We start from the raw sequence: 18,051 nt of genomic DNA, 5'->3' as shown, positions 1-18,051 counted from the left end.
CTAAACCTCTCTGCCCCTCTACCTCTCTTTTCTTCAAAATGCACCTTAAATCCTCCCTCTTTAATCAAGCTTTTGTCCATCTGCCGTAATTTTTTCTTATGTGGCTTGGTGTTAAATTTATCTGTTTTGTCTTATAACACAGCTGTGAAGCGCCTTGGGATGTTTTACTATGTTAAAGGCACTATATAAATAAAAGTTGTTGTTGAGTCGTTTCTTTCGCCACGACCGGTTGTTAGCTCCCCGTTATCGCCCCCCGGAGGCGATAACACAAGGCACAAAGGAGGCCAATTCTAGGCCCTAGTGTTGGGAGTTTTAAGATCCAACAGTAAGCAATGATTTTTCTTTAATAAACACATGCGATCTGTGAAACACACACACTAGCCACAAACTTCGGCCACCCCGCTATGTGATGTAATGAATCATAATAATAGAGGCAGTTGTTGTAAAGAAATATTTTTTTAAAAAGCACAATAAAAGCTTTCTACATGGCAAATATGGATGTACTTCCAGGAAAAAGAACTTGAGGAATGCATTCTGTAGTACTGTAATTGTTGACTTACTGTTAATTTCCATAATCCATGGCTGTGTATCACTTTGCATTAGTTCGAAGTAGGTTCAATTTTAAATTTAGAAATACAGTAAATTGGAAAATTGACTGTGTGTAACCAGTACCAAATGAAAGTCTGGTATTGATTTTGAGTGTTATACATGTTTTGGAACCTATTAAAAATAAAGATTAAGAATGGAATGCTGGTTGGAATCATTAATAGTACTGAATACAGCAGTATTGCCTGGAGTGGGAAAGACGTGGCGGAGGTGTGACGAGTGATCGAGGCGGAGGAGCGATGAGGGATCGTGGCTGAGATTCAGTGGGTGATCGTGGCAGAGCTCCAGCGAATGTTTGGTGCAGAGATGCAGCGGGAGATCGTGTCGATGGTGCAGCGAGTGTTTTGTGGCGGACGAGCGCTGAGAGATTGTGGCGGAGGTGCGGCGAATGTTTGTGGCAGAGGAGCGGCAAGAGATGGTGGTAGAGGTAAGCAAATGGGGGTACGGGGTCCAGAAGAGCCGAAGGTCCAGGGGCAGCACAGGCCAGCCCACGCTGCGTTTGTGTGCGTACTAGGTCCATGCAGCAGAGCAGGTCTCCACTTGTCCTGGTTAACCCTTGCCACTAGATAAAGGCCGAGCTCTGTCAAGCCCGTGTGGTGGCTGTGCAACGGTCACCACAAGTTTATATAAAAAATCCACGCACAGGCATCTTCCAACCCTTCAATTGGTGTTCAAGATTGGAATATCGGGCCCTTCATTGAAACATCTGTGAACTCGTGGAAGCAAGTCATCTTCGTTCGAGGGACCGCCTATGATGATGATGATGATTGTCTGATGATGTGACCTCACAGTAACAGCAACAACGCCTTTGCCAATAAGCATGAGAGTTGACATGGTAGTAGTCTGTCGGAACTGAGCTACAGCGATCACACACTGTTCTATCTGACTGGGCTGATCACAGTTTCAGCATATACAGTAACTCGTGATTGGGACAGTAATGATCAATGTAACAGAAGATGTGGAGTCGTGTGATGGAGGCAGTTGAAAGAATGATGAAGAATAGACTTGGAATAGAGCAGTGTGTTTCTGTAGTGTGTTGGAGGCTTTCAGTAGCATTGGTCAAAGGAGTTGTAAAGGAGCTGAAATCTGTTCTTAGGATTGGGGGCGGGTGGCAGGGGGTGGGGGGGCGTTAGAGAGAAAAGAATAGACTGAGGGGAATTCATTTATCAGGGAGGGGGTTGGGGATGGAGACAGTAATGTAAGAGAGAATAAAAAATATAGTCCAATCACGGGCAGTCATCTCAATGATTTTTGCTCATTCAGCTTTTAATTATTGAAGCATCAAGAAATTACATCCCCCATCAGAAGCTCATCCGAATGTATACTACTGTTACTCACATTTTTACACAACGAATATTAATGCAGGTTCAGTGCCAGTTCTCTAGTGCTGTCACATTAACACTGGGTTTTCTACTTTTGCTGCAAAGATCCATTAAACATTTTTAGATTACAGAGTATTCAATCAAGGAGGGATATGTGTGTGTAATATATTTTGTTTGATTCATATACAGTTATACAAGAATCCACACTGTCAGACTTATCATGATGGAGAACCCTTATCACAGGCCCCTTTCCAGCCAAATGAATGACATTTGGCTTCAAAAAACTAGTCAAAATAGGAAGAAAATCAAAACTGAAATAAAGAAAATCAAATCTAACAAAATGAAAAAGAGAATATTCTGAAAAAAGCGAAGTTTCAGCTATGAGAAATGGGGTTGAATAAACTGTGTAGAAATCAAAGAGCTAGCTCCAAAAGTCAAAGTTCATATGTTTATATTTCCATACCGTTATCGCAGATTGCTTAAAGAGCCTATCGTACCTCGATAGATGTGTAAATTCAAGAATATTTTCAGGTTGAGAACATTTGAGGTGACATGACTAAAAAATTAGAATACTAAAGAGGTTATACATTATATAATAATGGTTTGGCATATTGAGCATTTCATGATAAAATAAGCAGATTGGAATTCAAAATAGGTCAGCACAGTACATTATTCATTAATAGCCATGGATTGAACCTTTCTGCATAATCTCATTTGTCTGTGTTAGCTGTAGAAAATATGAAATATAGCACAACCCTATTGTTTACTTGAACTAATTTTTTTGTGTGAGTTATTTATGTAGATATTCAGTCACAGTATGTCAGATGTACCATAGCAGCCATGTCCATAAGAGCTTCACTCGCTTATCCCATAATTGTACCCCACTGATCAAATTCAGTGACTTGGTAGGCCTTTAAGACAGCTGAATGATGATTTACAGCAAACCAGCAAATCTCATTACAGCTGCCTGCTGCATCCCGATCCCAGCATCCTTTGCATGATTTGCTGCAGTCTCCTAGCAGAGCAAGAAACATGCACTAAATAAAGATAGATTTTTTTTTACAGTTCTGCTGGGTCTTCCCCAGCCAGTGAAACACTGCTCGTGACTGACCTAGAAATGTTATTCCTCCAGCAGATAATAGGCTCACCACTTTTCTGTTTCCATTGTTTTTTTTCCCTTTCTTTCTCTATTCTCTACATGGAGCATCACTACGTGCAGCAAGACATGTCTGTGCTCTAAGAATGCCTGTACTATGGTAGGATTATACTTCAGATAGTAAACTGCATGCCATTGCCTGAAAAAAAATGAAACTCCACAATAGCTAGAAGCAAGATCTTCTAATTATCTAATGGCTTTCTAAAAGAGTACAGCTGTAAGTCTTACTAAATTGTTTGATGAATGCAGAGCATTGGACTCTTCCTTGAAGGATATACATTTCTGTGAGTTTATGGGTATGTCTGGGCTATTATTGGTGAATAATAAATCACCACTGGATCTCCAGCACAGTTGCTGCATATTATTTTGCATGGGGTGGGAGGCCAGGTAGGGGTAAGCTGGGAACGGAGAGCAGCTTGGTGTGTTTTGTATGTCTGATTCTGAATCAGAAGATTTCATTTATTAGCCTCTTGTATTCGGAAATGAATTTGTTTTTCTTTCTGTATTATGACTGAATATTAAATGAGAATTTTTATTGCGACACTGACTATGGTTATTTTAATTGCTTCATGACATGCTGCTGTTTGATGCCAGTTCCTAATCCTTCTGCACAGCTTCCGTAATAATCCTTTATGAAGCCTCTTCCATTGGCTTGGAGAGTCATCAGCAGACAATGAGTTAAACTCTTAAATCAGTGTCAGCATGGAGCCACATGCACCTGTTCTTTAATTTCACTGTATTTCCAATTATTTGCCAGTTTCAAGATCACCACACTGATAACGACTAGGAGCAGAATGATCAAAATGAACTTAATATAACCGGAGGAGCTGCCGGGAAAGCTGGCAGACACCTGGGGTGGGGGTGGAGGGGGGGATCGAAGGCATTATGGGGGTGTCTCCAATCGCAGGGTTTGCATTCAGTAGGGATTCATTAAAGGAACCAGAAAACTCCAGTTTTGGGCCACTCCTCCAAGAAAATGCAGAAGGATATTTTCCTTCATTTGCTAATTTTAGCAAAAAAGTAGAAGCAAATATAAAGTGGTGTTTCCTCTTTATAATCATGTTTAAATTTAATGAATGAAGGAAAATATATCATGATTTAATCTCTTAAAGGCACAGTATTTGTTGTGTTAACTACATCAACTATTCCAGTTTATTGACCAGATTGAGAAATACGTAGTGCAGAACAGAACAGCACAGATGATTTTCATACTCAGAATAACTAAAGAGGAAATAAAGAAATTGCATTGAGGCCTGGCATAGACTCAGGACAACAACAACTTGTATTTATATAGCACTTTTAATGTAGTGAAACATCCCAAGGTGATTCACAGGAGTATTATGAGATTAAAAAATTTGACACTGAGCCACATAAGTAAAAATTAGCGCAGGTGACCAAAAGCTTGTTCAAAGAGCTAAGTTTTAAGGAGCATCTTGAAGGAGGAAAGAGAGGTAGAGAGGCGGAGAGGTTTAGACAGAGAGTTCCAGAGCTTGGGGCCGAGGCAACAGAAGGCATGGCCACCAATGGTTGAATGATTATAATCAGGGATGCACAAGGGGGCAGAATTAGAGGAGCACAGACATCTCGCGGGGAGGAGGGGGGGTGGGGGGCGTTGGGGCTGGAGGAGATTAGAGATAGGGAGGGGCGAGACCATGGAGCGATTTGAAAATAAGGATGAGAATTTTGAAATCGAGGCGTTGTTTAACCGAAAGCCAATGTAGGTCAGCGAGCACAGGGGTGATGGGTGAGTGGGACTTGGTATGAGTTAGGACTCGGGCAGCTGAGTTTTGGATCACTCTGGTTTATGTAGGGTAGAATATGGGAGGCCAAACAGGGTGTGTTGGAATAGTCAAGTACAGAGGGAACAAAGGCATGGATGAGGGCTTCAGCAGCAGATGAGCTGAGGCAGGGGTGGAGACGGGCGATGTTACGGAGGTGGAAATAGGCGGTCTTAGTTATGCTGCGGATATGTGGCCGAAAACTCATTTCAGGGTCAAATATAACACCAAGGTAGCGAATAATCCCAAAGTGCTTCACAGCCAATTTATACATTTATAAAATGTAGTTACTGATGTAATGTAGGGAAACGCATCAGCTGATTTGTGCACAGCAACATTCCACGAACAGCAACGAGAAGTGACCAGTGTGTGTACTTGAAATCAGGAAATGGGAGAACTCCCCTGCTCTTCTTCAAAAAGTGTGATGGGATCTTTTATATCCACCTGAAAGGTCAGATGGGCACAAAAGGAGGCCTTTCGACCCTTTGTGTCTGTGCCGGCTGAAAAAGAGCTATCCAGCCTAATCCCACTTTCCAGCTATTGGTCCATAGCCCGGTAGGTTACGGCACTTCAAGTGCATATCCAAGTACTTTTTAAATGTGATGAGGGTTTCTGCCTCGACCACCCTTTCAGGCAGTGAGTTCCAGACCTCCACAACCCTCTGGGTTTAATGTCTTATCTGAAAGATAGCATCTCTGACAGCGCAGCACTCCTCCAGTAGTGCACTGGAGTGTCAGCCCAGATCATGTGCTCAAGTCCCTGGAGTGAGGTTTGAACCCATTTTCTTCTGATTCAGAGGCGAGAGTGCTAACAGAGCCAAGGCTGATATCTGGAAGCTAGGGGTATTATATTTGGAGAAACAGTAGTGAGACTAAATCGTCAAAGATTTTAAAATGCCAGAAGCAAATAAAAATGGAAGATAGTCTTTAGAAAGGATCTAAGATCTAGGGCCAGATGACATGATGTGCAATTTATAATCCGAGCTAAATCAACATAAAATAATTTCTTCTTACTCATGGTTTTGACAATTTAACCTAATTTAATGATACTCAATGTTTATTGGGTAGAGGCTTTCAAAAAGGAAATTGAAAGATTTCTGATGTTGGGTAGTGTAAAATAGTAATTGTTTCTTTGGGTGGAAGAGTTGTTTTGTTTGTACTCGCCCCATCACTTTTAATATTTCCTTGCGCTAACCCAAGTGAGTGGGCAGGTGACCTCCTGCTAGGCTTATGCCTATAACCCTCAGCAGCTACCTTTTATGTATTTGTTTAATTACAAAAGAGCAGAAATGAGAGAAATCATTGTGTGCAGAATAATTTACTCTACCACTCAGTGGTACTGTGCAGGAAAGCACCAACACTGTACGAATCCCCACCCCCACCCGAGGGCTCTGCTTAAGTTAAAACAAGTCTGTTTTGATGATGTTGATGTTTTATACAATAGGGCATCAAAGAGCAGCTTAAGAATTACCTGCTGTCCAGTCTAAATAGGCAAACAAACTTATTAGGCCAAATGGCTTTTTGTTCTCTAGTCCTTTCTGGACTTGCATGCAAACTGCTTCATATTCTACATTAATCAGTAAGTAGCTTACTATTTGCTACATTCAGTGTTTATCAAATTCTGGTGACGTATAACTCAGACTCTAATATTTATAACCTTTTTAGCTGTATTTTAGTTAGCTGCTAGTTGTGGTAGGCTGACATCCGTGACTCACTGATGATTTTGTCCCTCCTTGGTTAATATATTGCAGGCTGTACCATGTCAGACAATTGTTCAAAAATCCATTAACATCATTGTAGGTTTTATCTATCAGATAAAATATTTTATTTGGATTGATTTCGTGACGAGATTTATAGATACTTGAACTGAGCTTCAAGTTAATTCCATTTGTTTAAAGTTTGTCTTTATTGTTTTCTTTCCTCTTTTTTGCAGTGTGCTGGGTGAGGGAAAACTGGACCCATATGTCAGTGCATTAGGATGGCCAGTGACGGCTCGAACATTACCAGTCCTGTGGTACGCCAGATTGACAAACAGTTTCTGATCTGCAGCATCTGCCTGGATCGTTACAAAATTCCTAAAGTCCTTCCTTGTCTACATACCTTTTGTGAGAGGTAGGTAACCACCCCCCCCCCTTCCGAACTTGACTGAAACATTTCCTCAAAGGCTCTGCTTTTTTATACTTTGTATTACACAGAATAAGTTCTAGAAATTAAGGTATTGTTTTAAAATCAGGGTGTCCCTTTTTGTAGGTGTACATGATTTTCATAAACATGATCAAAAATCAGGCCTTTTAGGTATTTGCTTTCTAAGCAGAGAATTTATTGGAATTTGATAGTGATGGTTGTTGCACGTGGATTCTTTACTGAGTGAGTAGCAAAAAACATCTTTACTGGATCAATTAACTGAATGAATGTAATGCAGTGTTCTGGCTAATGAAGGCTTCCGCTTCATTTCATGAATGGATCTTTTGTGACCCTTGAATCTCTTGTTTCTTCCATTAAACTGTTCAATAAATGGTGTCATATATCTGTCTGGAGTCTGGGTTTCGGAGAAAAAAAAAAGGATATGGCTAAACGTTTCCCTCTTGACAGTTCTGTTGACATCAACGTGGATTTATAGATATGTAACTCTGGGCCAATCTCTTGTGAGTGCTTCATTTACAAGATTTTATTTTACAGCATATATACCAGTAACCTGTGCACTTACACTGGTTGTATTCTCAATGGCAGCTAAAGCTCCCCAACATAACCAAAACGTTAATATCTTTGTTAAACTGTGAATTACAAAATTATAGTGCAGAGATGCTGTCCGTAATTAACCTTCAACAGGATTGGGTCCACCAAGTGACAGTCTGGTGCTGAAAGACTGGAGTTTAGATGCAGCATACATTTGGCACAAGATGTGACTACTTGCATAATAACATTGTATTTTCTTATAAAATTGTATTTTATTTTAAAAGACTGAGTTTTCAACTTTGGACTTTGTTGAAATCATACAGAAAAGCTCAGAAATATTTTTAATATCATTGAAATATGTTCGTGCTGGATGACCAGGCCTTCTCAGTTAAACAAATAAAACTGCCAGGATCTACTCTCTAGTTTTATAGCACTATGTTTTAAAGGGCAATATTAGATCAAAAGAGACCATGAACAATTCAAGGTTTAAGCAGAAAGGTTTAATCTAGCTCCTGATGACTAGCAGCTCTTCAAGAAATGTGAGTGACCTATAACTCCAAATACTGCAGTAAAGGAACAAATGTGTCTGTGGAATAAAAACCTTGTCTTGCAAAAAATCGAGACGTGACTTTATAGAGGTGCATAAGATAATAAAATAATGTAGAAATGGTAAGTATGGAACACGACTGCAAAGTAAACAGGAGGACAAAGGGCACAAGTTCAAACTATTGAAAGGCAAAGTGAGACGTGATGTCTGGATGTTCTTCACAACAGGAGTGATAAACATGTAAATGGACAAATGGGTAGTGGAGTTAAAATCCTGTAATCCTTTTGGGAACAATTGAATGCTGTGATGGGGGATGTGAGGTAGGACTTTCTGGCTGGATGACATCAAATGGTCTGAATGACTTTCCTTCTCTTGTGCTGCTCTATGCAGAATGTGATATCTTCACAGAGCATAGCACACACAGCTCCTAACATGGCAGGTAGCTCTCTCGGAAGCCTCCGGAAATCTGTCTGGTTCTGTTTATTATTAACTGTGCAATTGCAGTAGACAATACGTCCACATCCATATTATGGAGCTACAAACATTACAAGCTTACAGACAATATACTTCTTCCTCCTTAATGAAGAAGTTATTATAACAAACATCATACATAACTTTCATGTTTATACATAACACAGGATATAAACGTATTTTTTTCCATATTTAACTTTACCACTTGTTTTGTTTCGAAGAGGATACCTTCGCTCTCGAACAGAACCTTCCAAACATGGTGTCGAATCTAAACTCATTTGAGGCTCGTCCTGAGGAACGTTTTCCTCCATGGAATTTCCTTGATTTTTTATTTGTACTCACTCTATCTTCAGGCTCTTTGTTTTCCTGACTCGGACTCAGACTTTCATTCTGATTCTCTCCTGGATTTGTTTCCAGTACATTGCATTTAGGATTTGCTACTGGTGTATCAAAACTATCTGATGAGTCAGAAATAATTGAATCATTCCCACCTTCAACTCCTTCTGTGTCTGTAGGTATAATATGATCAATATGAACAAACCTAACCTGTCCATTATCAAACATCTTTACCAAATATATGCGAGGACCACATATCTTCACCACTCTTCCTGGTAACCACTTTAACCATTTATGGTGATGGTTCTTCACTCTCACCTTCTGGTTTAATTTCACACTTCTCTCTTTTACTCTACTTCTATCATGATTCTCTCTCTGTCTTAATTGTGTCTCTTCTACGGACTGTGCCAAATTTGGCTTTAACAACAAGAATCTGGTTCATGGCTGTCGTTTGAGAAACAACTCTGCTGGTGTTCTACCAGTAGTTGTATGAGGAGTATTTCGATATGTAATCAAAAAATTAGCCAATTTGTGATCCAATGACAACTGTCGTTTCCTTGGATTTGGATCTAACATTTGTTTTATGAGGGCATGTTTTACAATTTGTACAGTGCGCTCTGCTGCACCATTCGAAGCAGGGTGGTATGGTGGAACCTTGGTATGTTTCACACCATTTTTGCTTGTGAATTGTGCAAAAGCTTCTGAACGAAATTGTGCAAAAGCTTCTGAAACAATCTCTTCAGGGAGGCCAAATGAAAAAAATAATTTTCGCAAAATATTCAATGTTTTACTTGTTATTTTCCACATTGGGAACACCTCAACCCACTTTACATAAGAACATAAGAATTAGGAACAGGAGTAGGCCATCTAGCCCCTCGAGCCTGCTCCGCCATTCAATAAGATCATGGCTGATCTAGTCGTGGACTCAGCTCCACTGACCCGCCCTCTCCCCGTAACCCTTAATTCCCTTATTGCTTAAAAATCTATCTATCTTTGACTTGAAAACATTCAATGAGCCAGCCTCAACTGCTTCCTTGGGCAGAGAATTCCACAGATTCACAACCCTCTGGGAGAAGAAATTCTTTCTCAACTCGGTTTTAAATTGGCTCCTCCGTATTTTGAGGCTGTGCCCCCTAGTTCTAGTCTCCCCCACCAATGGAAACAACCTCTCTGCCTCTATCTTGTCTATCCCGTTCATGATTTTAAATGTTTCTATAAGATCACCCCTCATCCTTCTGAACTCCAAGGAGTAAAGACCCAGTCTACTCAATCTATCATAAGGTAACCCCCTCATTTCTCAAATCAACCTAGTGAATCGTCTATCAATCACAATGAACAATTGTTGTCCTTCTAACTCAGCAAAATCAATATGTAGCCTTTGCCACACCCTGGAGGCCATTTCCATGGCTGTAATGGTACTGGTGGTGGTTGCTTGCTTACCGATTGACATGTCGTACACTGACTCACGATGTACTCTATATCTTTATCAAGACCTGGCCACCATAAATAACTGCGTGCAAAACTCTTGGTCAAACACATTCCCAGGTGCTGGTCATGGAGGTCTCCTAATAATTTGCACCTGAATTTATTTGGTATCACCACTCTTGCACTTCACATGATACAATCTTTATTGACTGATAATTCATTCCTACGAATGAAGAATGGATGTGTATCTTTGTTACCTGGTTTGGCCATCCATTTGCAATATACTCATACATCTTTGACATCACTGGGTCACGTTTGGTTACTCTACCAATCTCTTCAGCTGTGACTGACAGTTCATCAATGTATGAAAAATAAAACACTTCTTCCCTATCAGGTGTAACTTGTGATGGGGAAGGCAATCTAGACATTGCATCAGCCTTACTGTAATCAGCTGATCGTCTGTATGCAATATCATATGTATATACTGACAAAATCAAAGCCCATCTCTGCATTCGGGCTGCAGCTAATGTTGGAACTGGGGACTTTGGATGGAGGATTGCTGTTCGGGGCTTATGGTCCGTAACGATGGTAAACTTACGACCATACAAGTATTTGTGAAACTTCTTGACCCCAAAAATTAATGCCAAAGCTTCCCTTTCAATTTGCGCATAATTACTCTCACTGGCACTGAGAGTGCGTGAAGCAAAAGCAATTGGTCTCTCCTCCCCACTGCTTAATACATGATTAGATTACTGCCCCAGCTCCATATGGAGAGGCATCACATGCTAGCTTAATCTCCTGAGATGTGTCATAGTGAACTAACATGGTGCTCTCGACCAATTTGCTTTTACACTCCTTGAATGCTGTATCGCATTCTTTTGATCACTTCCAATGGACCTGTTTTTTCAAAAGTTCATTCAGTGGATGTAATACTGTAGCCAAATTTGGTAGGAACTTCCCATAATAGATCAAAAGACCCAAGAATGAACGAAGTTCAGTGACATTCCTGGGAGTGGGTGCATTTCTGATCGCATCCAATTTTTCCATGGTTGGATGTAAACCATCTTTGTCTACTCTGTACCCTAAATACTCCACTGAGTTTTGAAATAACTCACACATACGAGCAGACACTCATACTCCGTGCTTCTCTAGCCGTTTGAGGACTTCATTCAATATATTATTATGAATTTGCCTATTTGGTGCTGAAATTAGTATGTCATCCAAATAACATACTACCCCTTCAATACCTTGCAAAATCTGGTTCATCACCCCTTGGAATATGGCAGGGGCGGAAGACACTCCAAATGGTAGCCTATTAAATTGATATAGGCCTAGATGAGTATTTATAGTCAAACATGACTTGGACTCCTCATATAGTTCAAGCTGTAAGTAGGCATTCGTAAAATCTAGTTTTGAGAAGATCTGACCACCTGTCAGTGTTGTGAACAAATCTTCTATATTCGGCAATGTATTGGGGACATTACCCTCTAGAACCTGGTTTACGGTTACTTTATAATCACCACACAATCTTACCTTACCATCGGACTTGGGTACAACAACAATGGGTGTAGCCTAATTACATCAATCTATCTTACAAATAATGTTCTCAGTCTCTAGTCTTTTGAGTTCTTGCTCAACTTTCTGCTTGAGTGCATATGGTACGGAACGTGGCTTGTCGTAAACTGATCTAGCGTCCTGCTGTACCCTGACACTCGCCTTGAAGCCTTGGATCAGACTGCCCATTTCGCAGAACACCTTCGGATACTAATTGATATTTTCATCAACGGATGAGGTTCTCGCTTCCACACAGAAAATCTTACTCCAATCCAGCTTCAGTGAGCTCAACCAATTTCTTCCTAGTAAGGCAGACTTGTCTCCTTTCACTACTATTAGAGGAAAGTTCTGAAATTGATCTTTATATTTCACCGGTACGCTGATACGAACTACCACAGGAATTTTCTCTCCCGAGTAGCCTTGCAGCTCTATCTTGCATTTCTCCAGTTGGAAATCATGCAATTTGTCGTGATCTAGTGACTCAGGGACTACACTCACAGATGCACCCGTATCAATTTCCATTGGTATCTTGAATCCCGCAACATCTATGTGGATTTTGATGCTTTCCAAATCGCTATCCGTTAACCTCGTGCTCCTGATGACGTGTAACTCTAACATCTCCTCGTCCTGTTGTTGTTCTTCCATGCTATGTAGTCTCTTGGGATTTCTACTCATAGCTTTGAACGCTGGCCTCATAGCTTTAAAAACTGGTTTACCCTTCAGTCGGCATGCCTTCGCAAGATGTCCAGTCTTCCTGCAGAAGAAACACTCTGCCTTCACGTATGGACAACTTTGAGCAATGTGTTGTCCCAGTCACCTATAGCACGACTTCGACGCTCTGTTAGAATTTTCAGTTTCTGAGACTTTGAGCCACCAACATCTTTTCATTTGAACCTGCAGGCGATTTACCTCGGTTGACTGACGACCGTAATCATTATTTAATTCTCGGGAATATTGTTCGGCCATGCCCATCAACCTCGCTGTCTGACAAGCAATCTCAAAAGTCAAGTCATCCGTCGTCAATAACTTCCTTCTGATCGCATCATTTTTCACCCCACAAACAAAACGATCCTGTAATGCTCGGTTTTGAAAGTTTCCAAAATTACAGTGCATCGATAGCTTTTTTAATGCTACGATGTAATCACTGATAATTTCATCAGCTGTTTGATTCCGAATCCTGAAACGCTAGCTTTCAGCAATTTCTAATGGTTTGGGGTTATAGTGCTGCTCCAGCTTCGTTAAAATCTCTTTAAGCATTGTGTCCTTTGGCTCGTCAGGCACAAGCAGATTTACAAGGGTTTCGTATAATGTCGGACCCGCCTCCGATAAGAAGATCGCTTTCTTACGTTCCAACACAGCCCGGTTCTGGACTGCATTGTCTGGAACTTCGATTATGTTATTTGCAGTGAAATATATTTCTAACCGATCCACATACGCTTTAAAATGTTCCCAGTCATGTCTATATTTCCCCAAATGCCTGATTACACCTGCCATTTTAATCTCTAGCTGTTCACACCATGTGCTGTATTTTACCTCGGATTTTGTAGCTTTTTCCAAAGACAGAAACTTCCAAAGTCTCTCTGTCGGCTGGCTGAATCCTTCACCAACAAAATTTAAGCTTTAAATCATCCGAAAAATCCCATCTCAATCGGCAAATGTGATATCTTCACAGAGCACAGCACACACAGCTCCGAACATGGCAGGCAGCTCTCTCGGAAGCCTCTGGAAATCTGCCTGGTTCTGTTTATTATTAACTGTGCAATTTCAGTACACAATATGTCCACATCCATAGTATGGAGCTATCAACATTACAAGCTTACAGACATTACACAGAAATACAAAAGCAAAGGTGATAATGTAATTAGAAGTTACTGAGGCCGAAATTGCCCTCTGCCCGAAACAGGGCACACCTACTGATTTTAAAGTGTTCAGTCTGCCATGTAGCGGCCAATCCGGCGATTTTCAGCATTTTGCTCTGACCGGAAACAAGAAACAGTCATCGGGAGAGGGGCAGAAGTGGGGGAGGGTCGAAGCAACTGTCGCTCCTAGTCATCAGCGCAAGCGCGGTCATGCCACAGCGTGCTGACACGTCACAACGTCCCTCCCCTTTAGTTAAAGCGGGGGGGGGGGGGCCGCTGCAAACTCTGCAGCCACCAGGGAGGGTTTCGGCCGGGCCAGTAGCCCAGTGCCCAAGAGGGGGTGCCAGGCTGCCTGTTGGCAGCCCAGCCGAAGTAGTGGCTGCCATTGTCGGGTTGACGTGACAGTTGGCCGATAAAAATAAAATGGCAGCCGCGGCAGTGCACCCTCCCCTTTAAGGCCCAGCCACAAGAAGGTACCCGCCAGGAAAAGGCACAGTCAGTGGCAGCAACTGGTGGCCAATCCATTCCTGTGGGGCAAATTTCCCACACCGGGCGGTAACAGGGTCGATGCTGGTTGGTAAGGGGTTGATGGAGCGGCAACACGGGTGGAGACATTCCCCACCGGGAAAATTCACGAGGGCAATTTTCAAAATGGCGGCCCTTCTGTGCTGATCCGTGGCCGGCCACAGCACTTATTGAAAAGGGCATTTTCGGCCCCACTAAGTTTCTGTAAAAGATGCCATATGACAGTACATATATTGCAGCAAAGCATGCAAGCTGCAACTGCAGGTGAATCCCTGTGTAAATTTTTTAAAAAGTGCTGGAAAGCTCAGGAGGTCAGGCAGCATCTATGGAGAGAGAAAAGAAAGAAAGACTTGGATTTATATAGCGTCTTTCATGACAACCGGATGTCTCAAAGCGCTTTACAGCCAGTGTAGTCACTGTTGTAATGTGGAAAACAGAGTTAACGTTTCAGGTCGATGACCTTTCGTCAGAACTGGAAAAAGTTAGAGATATAGCAAATTTTAAGCAATTGCAGGGGCAGGGAAAGGGGGAGAGGAGGAAAGAACAAAAGGGAAGGTCTATGATAGGCCTGTAGAAGGCAGGAGAGATTAAAAGACTAAGTAAATTATTTTACAAAGCAAAATGAGATGGTAATCAGACAAGTAAAGAAACAAAAGATGGGTCTAGAAGAGGTAGATTGGAATAGAAGAATCATCAACAGTTGCCATCTGAAAAAATAGGGCCAGAGGTTATGGTCTGAAATTGTTGAACTCGATGTTGGGCTGTAAATTGCCTAATCGCAAGATGTGGTGCTGTTCCTCGAGCTTACGTTGAGCTTTGTTGGAACAGTGTAAGAGGCCAAGTACGGAGAGGTCAAAGTAGGAATGGAGTGGAAAATTAAAGTGACAAGTGACCGGAAGCTCGAGGTCGTGCTTGCGGACTGAACGGAGGTGTTCCACAAAGTGGTCACCCAATCTGCATTTGGTCTCCTCAGTATAGAGGAAACAACATTGTGAACAGTGATTATAGTACACTAAGTTGCAAGAAGTACAAGTAAATCGCTGTCTCACCTGGAAGGAGTGTTTGGGGCACTAGATAGTGGGAAGGGAGGAGGCAAAAGGGCAGGTGTTGCAGCTCCAACGCTTGCATGGAAAGGTGCCGTGGGAAGGGGTGTGGATGTTGGGGGTGATAAGAGGAATGGACCAGGATGTCGGGAGGGAGCAGTCCCTTCAGAATGCTGAAAAAGAGGAAAATGTATTTGGTGATGGGATCATGCTGGAGGTGGCGAAAATGGCGGAGGATGATCCGTTGAATGTGGAGGCTGGTGGGGCGAAAGGTGAGGACAAGGGAAACCCTATCATGGTTCTGGGAGGGAGGGGAAGGGGTGAGAGCAGAAGTGCAGGAAATGGAACGGACACGGTCAAGGGCTATGTCAACCACGGTTGAGGGGAATCATCGGTTGAGGAAAAAGGAAGCACTCGTATGGAAGGTGGTATCATCAGAATAGATGCAACGGAGACTGAGAAACTGGGAGAATGGAATACTGTCCTTACAGGATGCGGGGTGGGAGAAAGTGTAGTCCAGATAGCTGTGGGAGTCTGTGGACTTATAGTGAATGTTTGTCAATAGTCTATCCCCAGAAATGGAGACAGAGAAGTCAAGGAAGCGAAGGGAAAAGTTGGAGATGAACCATGTGAAGGTGAGGGAAGGGTGGAAATTGGAAGCCAAGTGAATGAAATTTTACAGTTCAGGGCGCGAGCAGGAAATGGCATTGATACAGTCATCACTGTACCGGAAAAAGAGGTGAGAGAGGGCACTTGAGTAGGACTGGAGCAAAGATAGAGGTGTAGAAGGATTGTACGTCCATGGTGAAAAGGAGATGGTTGGGGCCAGGAAACTAGAAACTGTTCGTGGCGGAGGGCATATGGAGAGTCGCAGATGTAGGTGGGAAGAAACTGTGGACAAGAGGAGTCGAGATAGGAAGAAGTCAGTCCCGTGGGGCAAGAACATGCTGAAATGATAGGTCTACCAGGGCAGTCCTCTTGAGAAGGAGGTAGAAGCGGGCTGTGCAGGGTTGGGGATTATGAGGTTTGTGGCCATGGAGGGAAGATCTCCAGGGGAGATGAGGTCATGATGGCTTGATGGTCGAGGGGGAGGTAGGAGGAGCTGTCAGAGAGTTGCCTGTTCAGCCTCCGCAAGGTAGAGGTTGGTTTGCAAACATCTGTGTTGCCTGAGTCATGCCTTTTTGGGAATAAATTGCATTCAGATAGAATGGTGCTGTTTATACATATTGGCCTATAAATTAATTGTTGGGCAATCCCAGAATCAATCCCTGAACCTGAATGGTAAGGCCCGAGGCCCCCCCTGATATTTGGCCATGGGCATCATTTACATCGAGCTGATGAGCTGCCAATAGCAACAGACAGCTTGCAGATGAAGTGCAACTTAAGAGCAGCCTGCTGCTGGGGCCGCAACGGCCGTCGGGTACGGGAAGAAGGGGACCTGAGGCCTATTATTTGCACATGCAAAGGGATTAACGCCTGTTTAAGTACATGTAGCAGTAGATGCTAGTCCAATTAATAATTTTAAATCTGAGATTGATAGATTTTTTTTGCTTAGCCAAGGTTATTAAGGGATATGGAGATAAGATACAGACCAGCCATGATCTCATTGAATGGCGGAATAGGTTCGAGGGACTGAATGGCCTGCTCCCGTTCCTATGTTCCGCTGTGGGCACTGCACAGTATGGCAGGCAGTGCAATTCCAGCTCTTAAAGTGCATGCAATTCCTGCTCACTACATTGGGGTTTAGGAAGCTGTTTACCACCCGAAAAATGGGTGCTGTGAGGCCAAATATCCAGGCCATTGTGCCACATAATGAAGTGTGGACAGTGTTACTTGTCCAGAGGCCCTTCTTATTTCTAGGTAATATTTAAGTGTTTAGATGCTTTCAGTGTCGCAACCAGGGGCACACCCGGCACTCAGCGCCACTGCAAAACCCGACCAGAGGATCGCGACAGGGTGCTGGAGACATCACCACCGCCTTTCACACCGCTCCAGGGCGAAACCCGGAGCACAAAGGACCGGAAAATCCAGCCCACTGTGTTTCTTATGCATCCATTTTAGTTAAACCTGAAGAATAACAGATCAATTTGTTGGATTGGAACTTTTATAAAATTGAATGTCAGTAAAATGTAGTAGAGGACAGGCTGCTTTGAGAGTTTCTGCTCTAGGATCTGCTGTTTGGCAAATTGTACATAGCTAAAAATTGATTTTAAAAACAAGGCAACAATGGGGGAGAGAATAATGTATTGATTTTTAACTGATCAGGTTTATATCCAGCATTATTAGTAAAACTGATTTTGACTGATTAAGATTGCATCAGCAGGCTAAAAGCACATTGATTTCTTTACTCCATTTTACGAGGCCATCAGTAATGAACCACTGTTCTATTTTCTATCTATTTAGTTTTAAGTGATGAGAGCATACAATTGCCTCTGTTTTGAAACTATTGTATCCCAAGGATCAAAGTACTTTATTGTGCTGTATGAGCCAAGAAAAAACAATAATTAACTGTGAGTAGGAATGAGTACAGATCTGAAGTCCAAACTCAGACTGGGCCAATTCATATTGCGTCAGCAAATCTTTGGGGCCGAAATTGCCCCTTTCTCCCTTTCTACAAGAGCCATGACCCGTCTGTGGTTGATGCGGACTGACCGCCCAGTCGGTGCGGAGTGTCTGATGCTCACGACATTGCCCTCAGTGTTTTTTCCGGCGGTGTACGTCACTGCCCGCTTCCGCCCCGCCCCGCTCCAGCGT

At 42.4% G+C, this 18,051-nt stretch overlaps 1 protein-coding gene across 1 annotated transcript in view; it reads left to right on the top strand.

Moving 5' to 3' along the window:
- Positions 1 to 18,051, top strand: part of trim2a (tripartite motif containing 2a) — a 163,426-nt gene that overhangs the window by 63,513 nt on the left and 81,862 nt on the right. Inside the window, exon 2 of the mRNA XM_070871425.1 lies at positions 6,795 to 6,973. Coding sequence (XP_070727526.1) covers positions 6,840 to 6,973 — 134 coding nt within the window. The 5' untranslated portion in view covers positions 6,795 to 6,839. The remainder of the gene's footprint in view (positions 1 to 6,794; positions 6,974 to 18,051) is intronic.

Source organism: Pristiophorus japonicus, chromosome 2 (assembly GCF_044704955.1).
Source record: "Pristiophorus japonicus isolate sPriJap1 chromosome 2, sPriJap1.hap1, whole genome shotgun sequence".
NCBI lineage: Eukaryota > Metazoa > Chordata > Chondrichthyes > Pristiophoridae > Pristiophorus > Pristiophorus japonicus.
The sequence above is the reverse complement of the archived record's forward strand: the minus strand, read 5'-3'. Positions and strand labels throughout refer to the sequence as shown.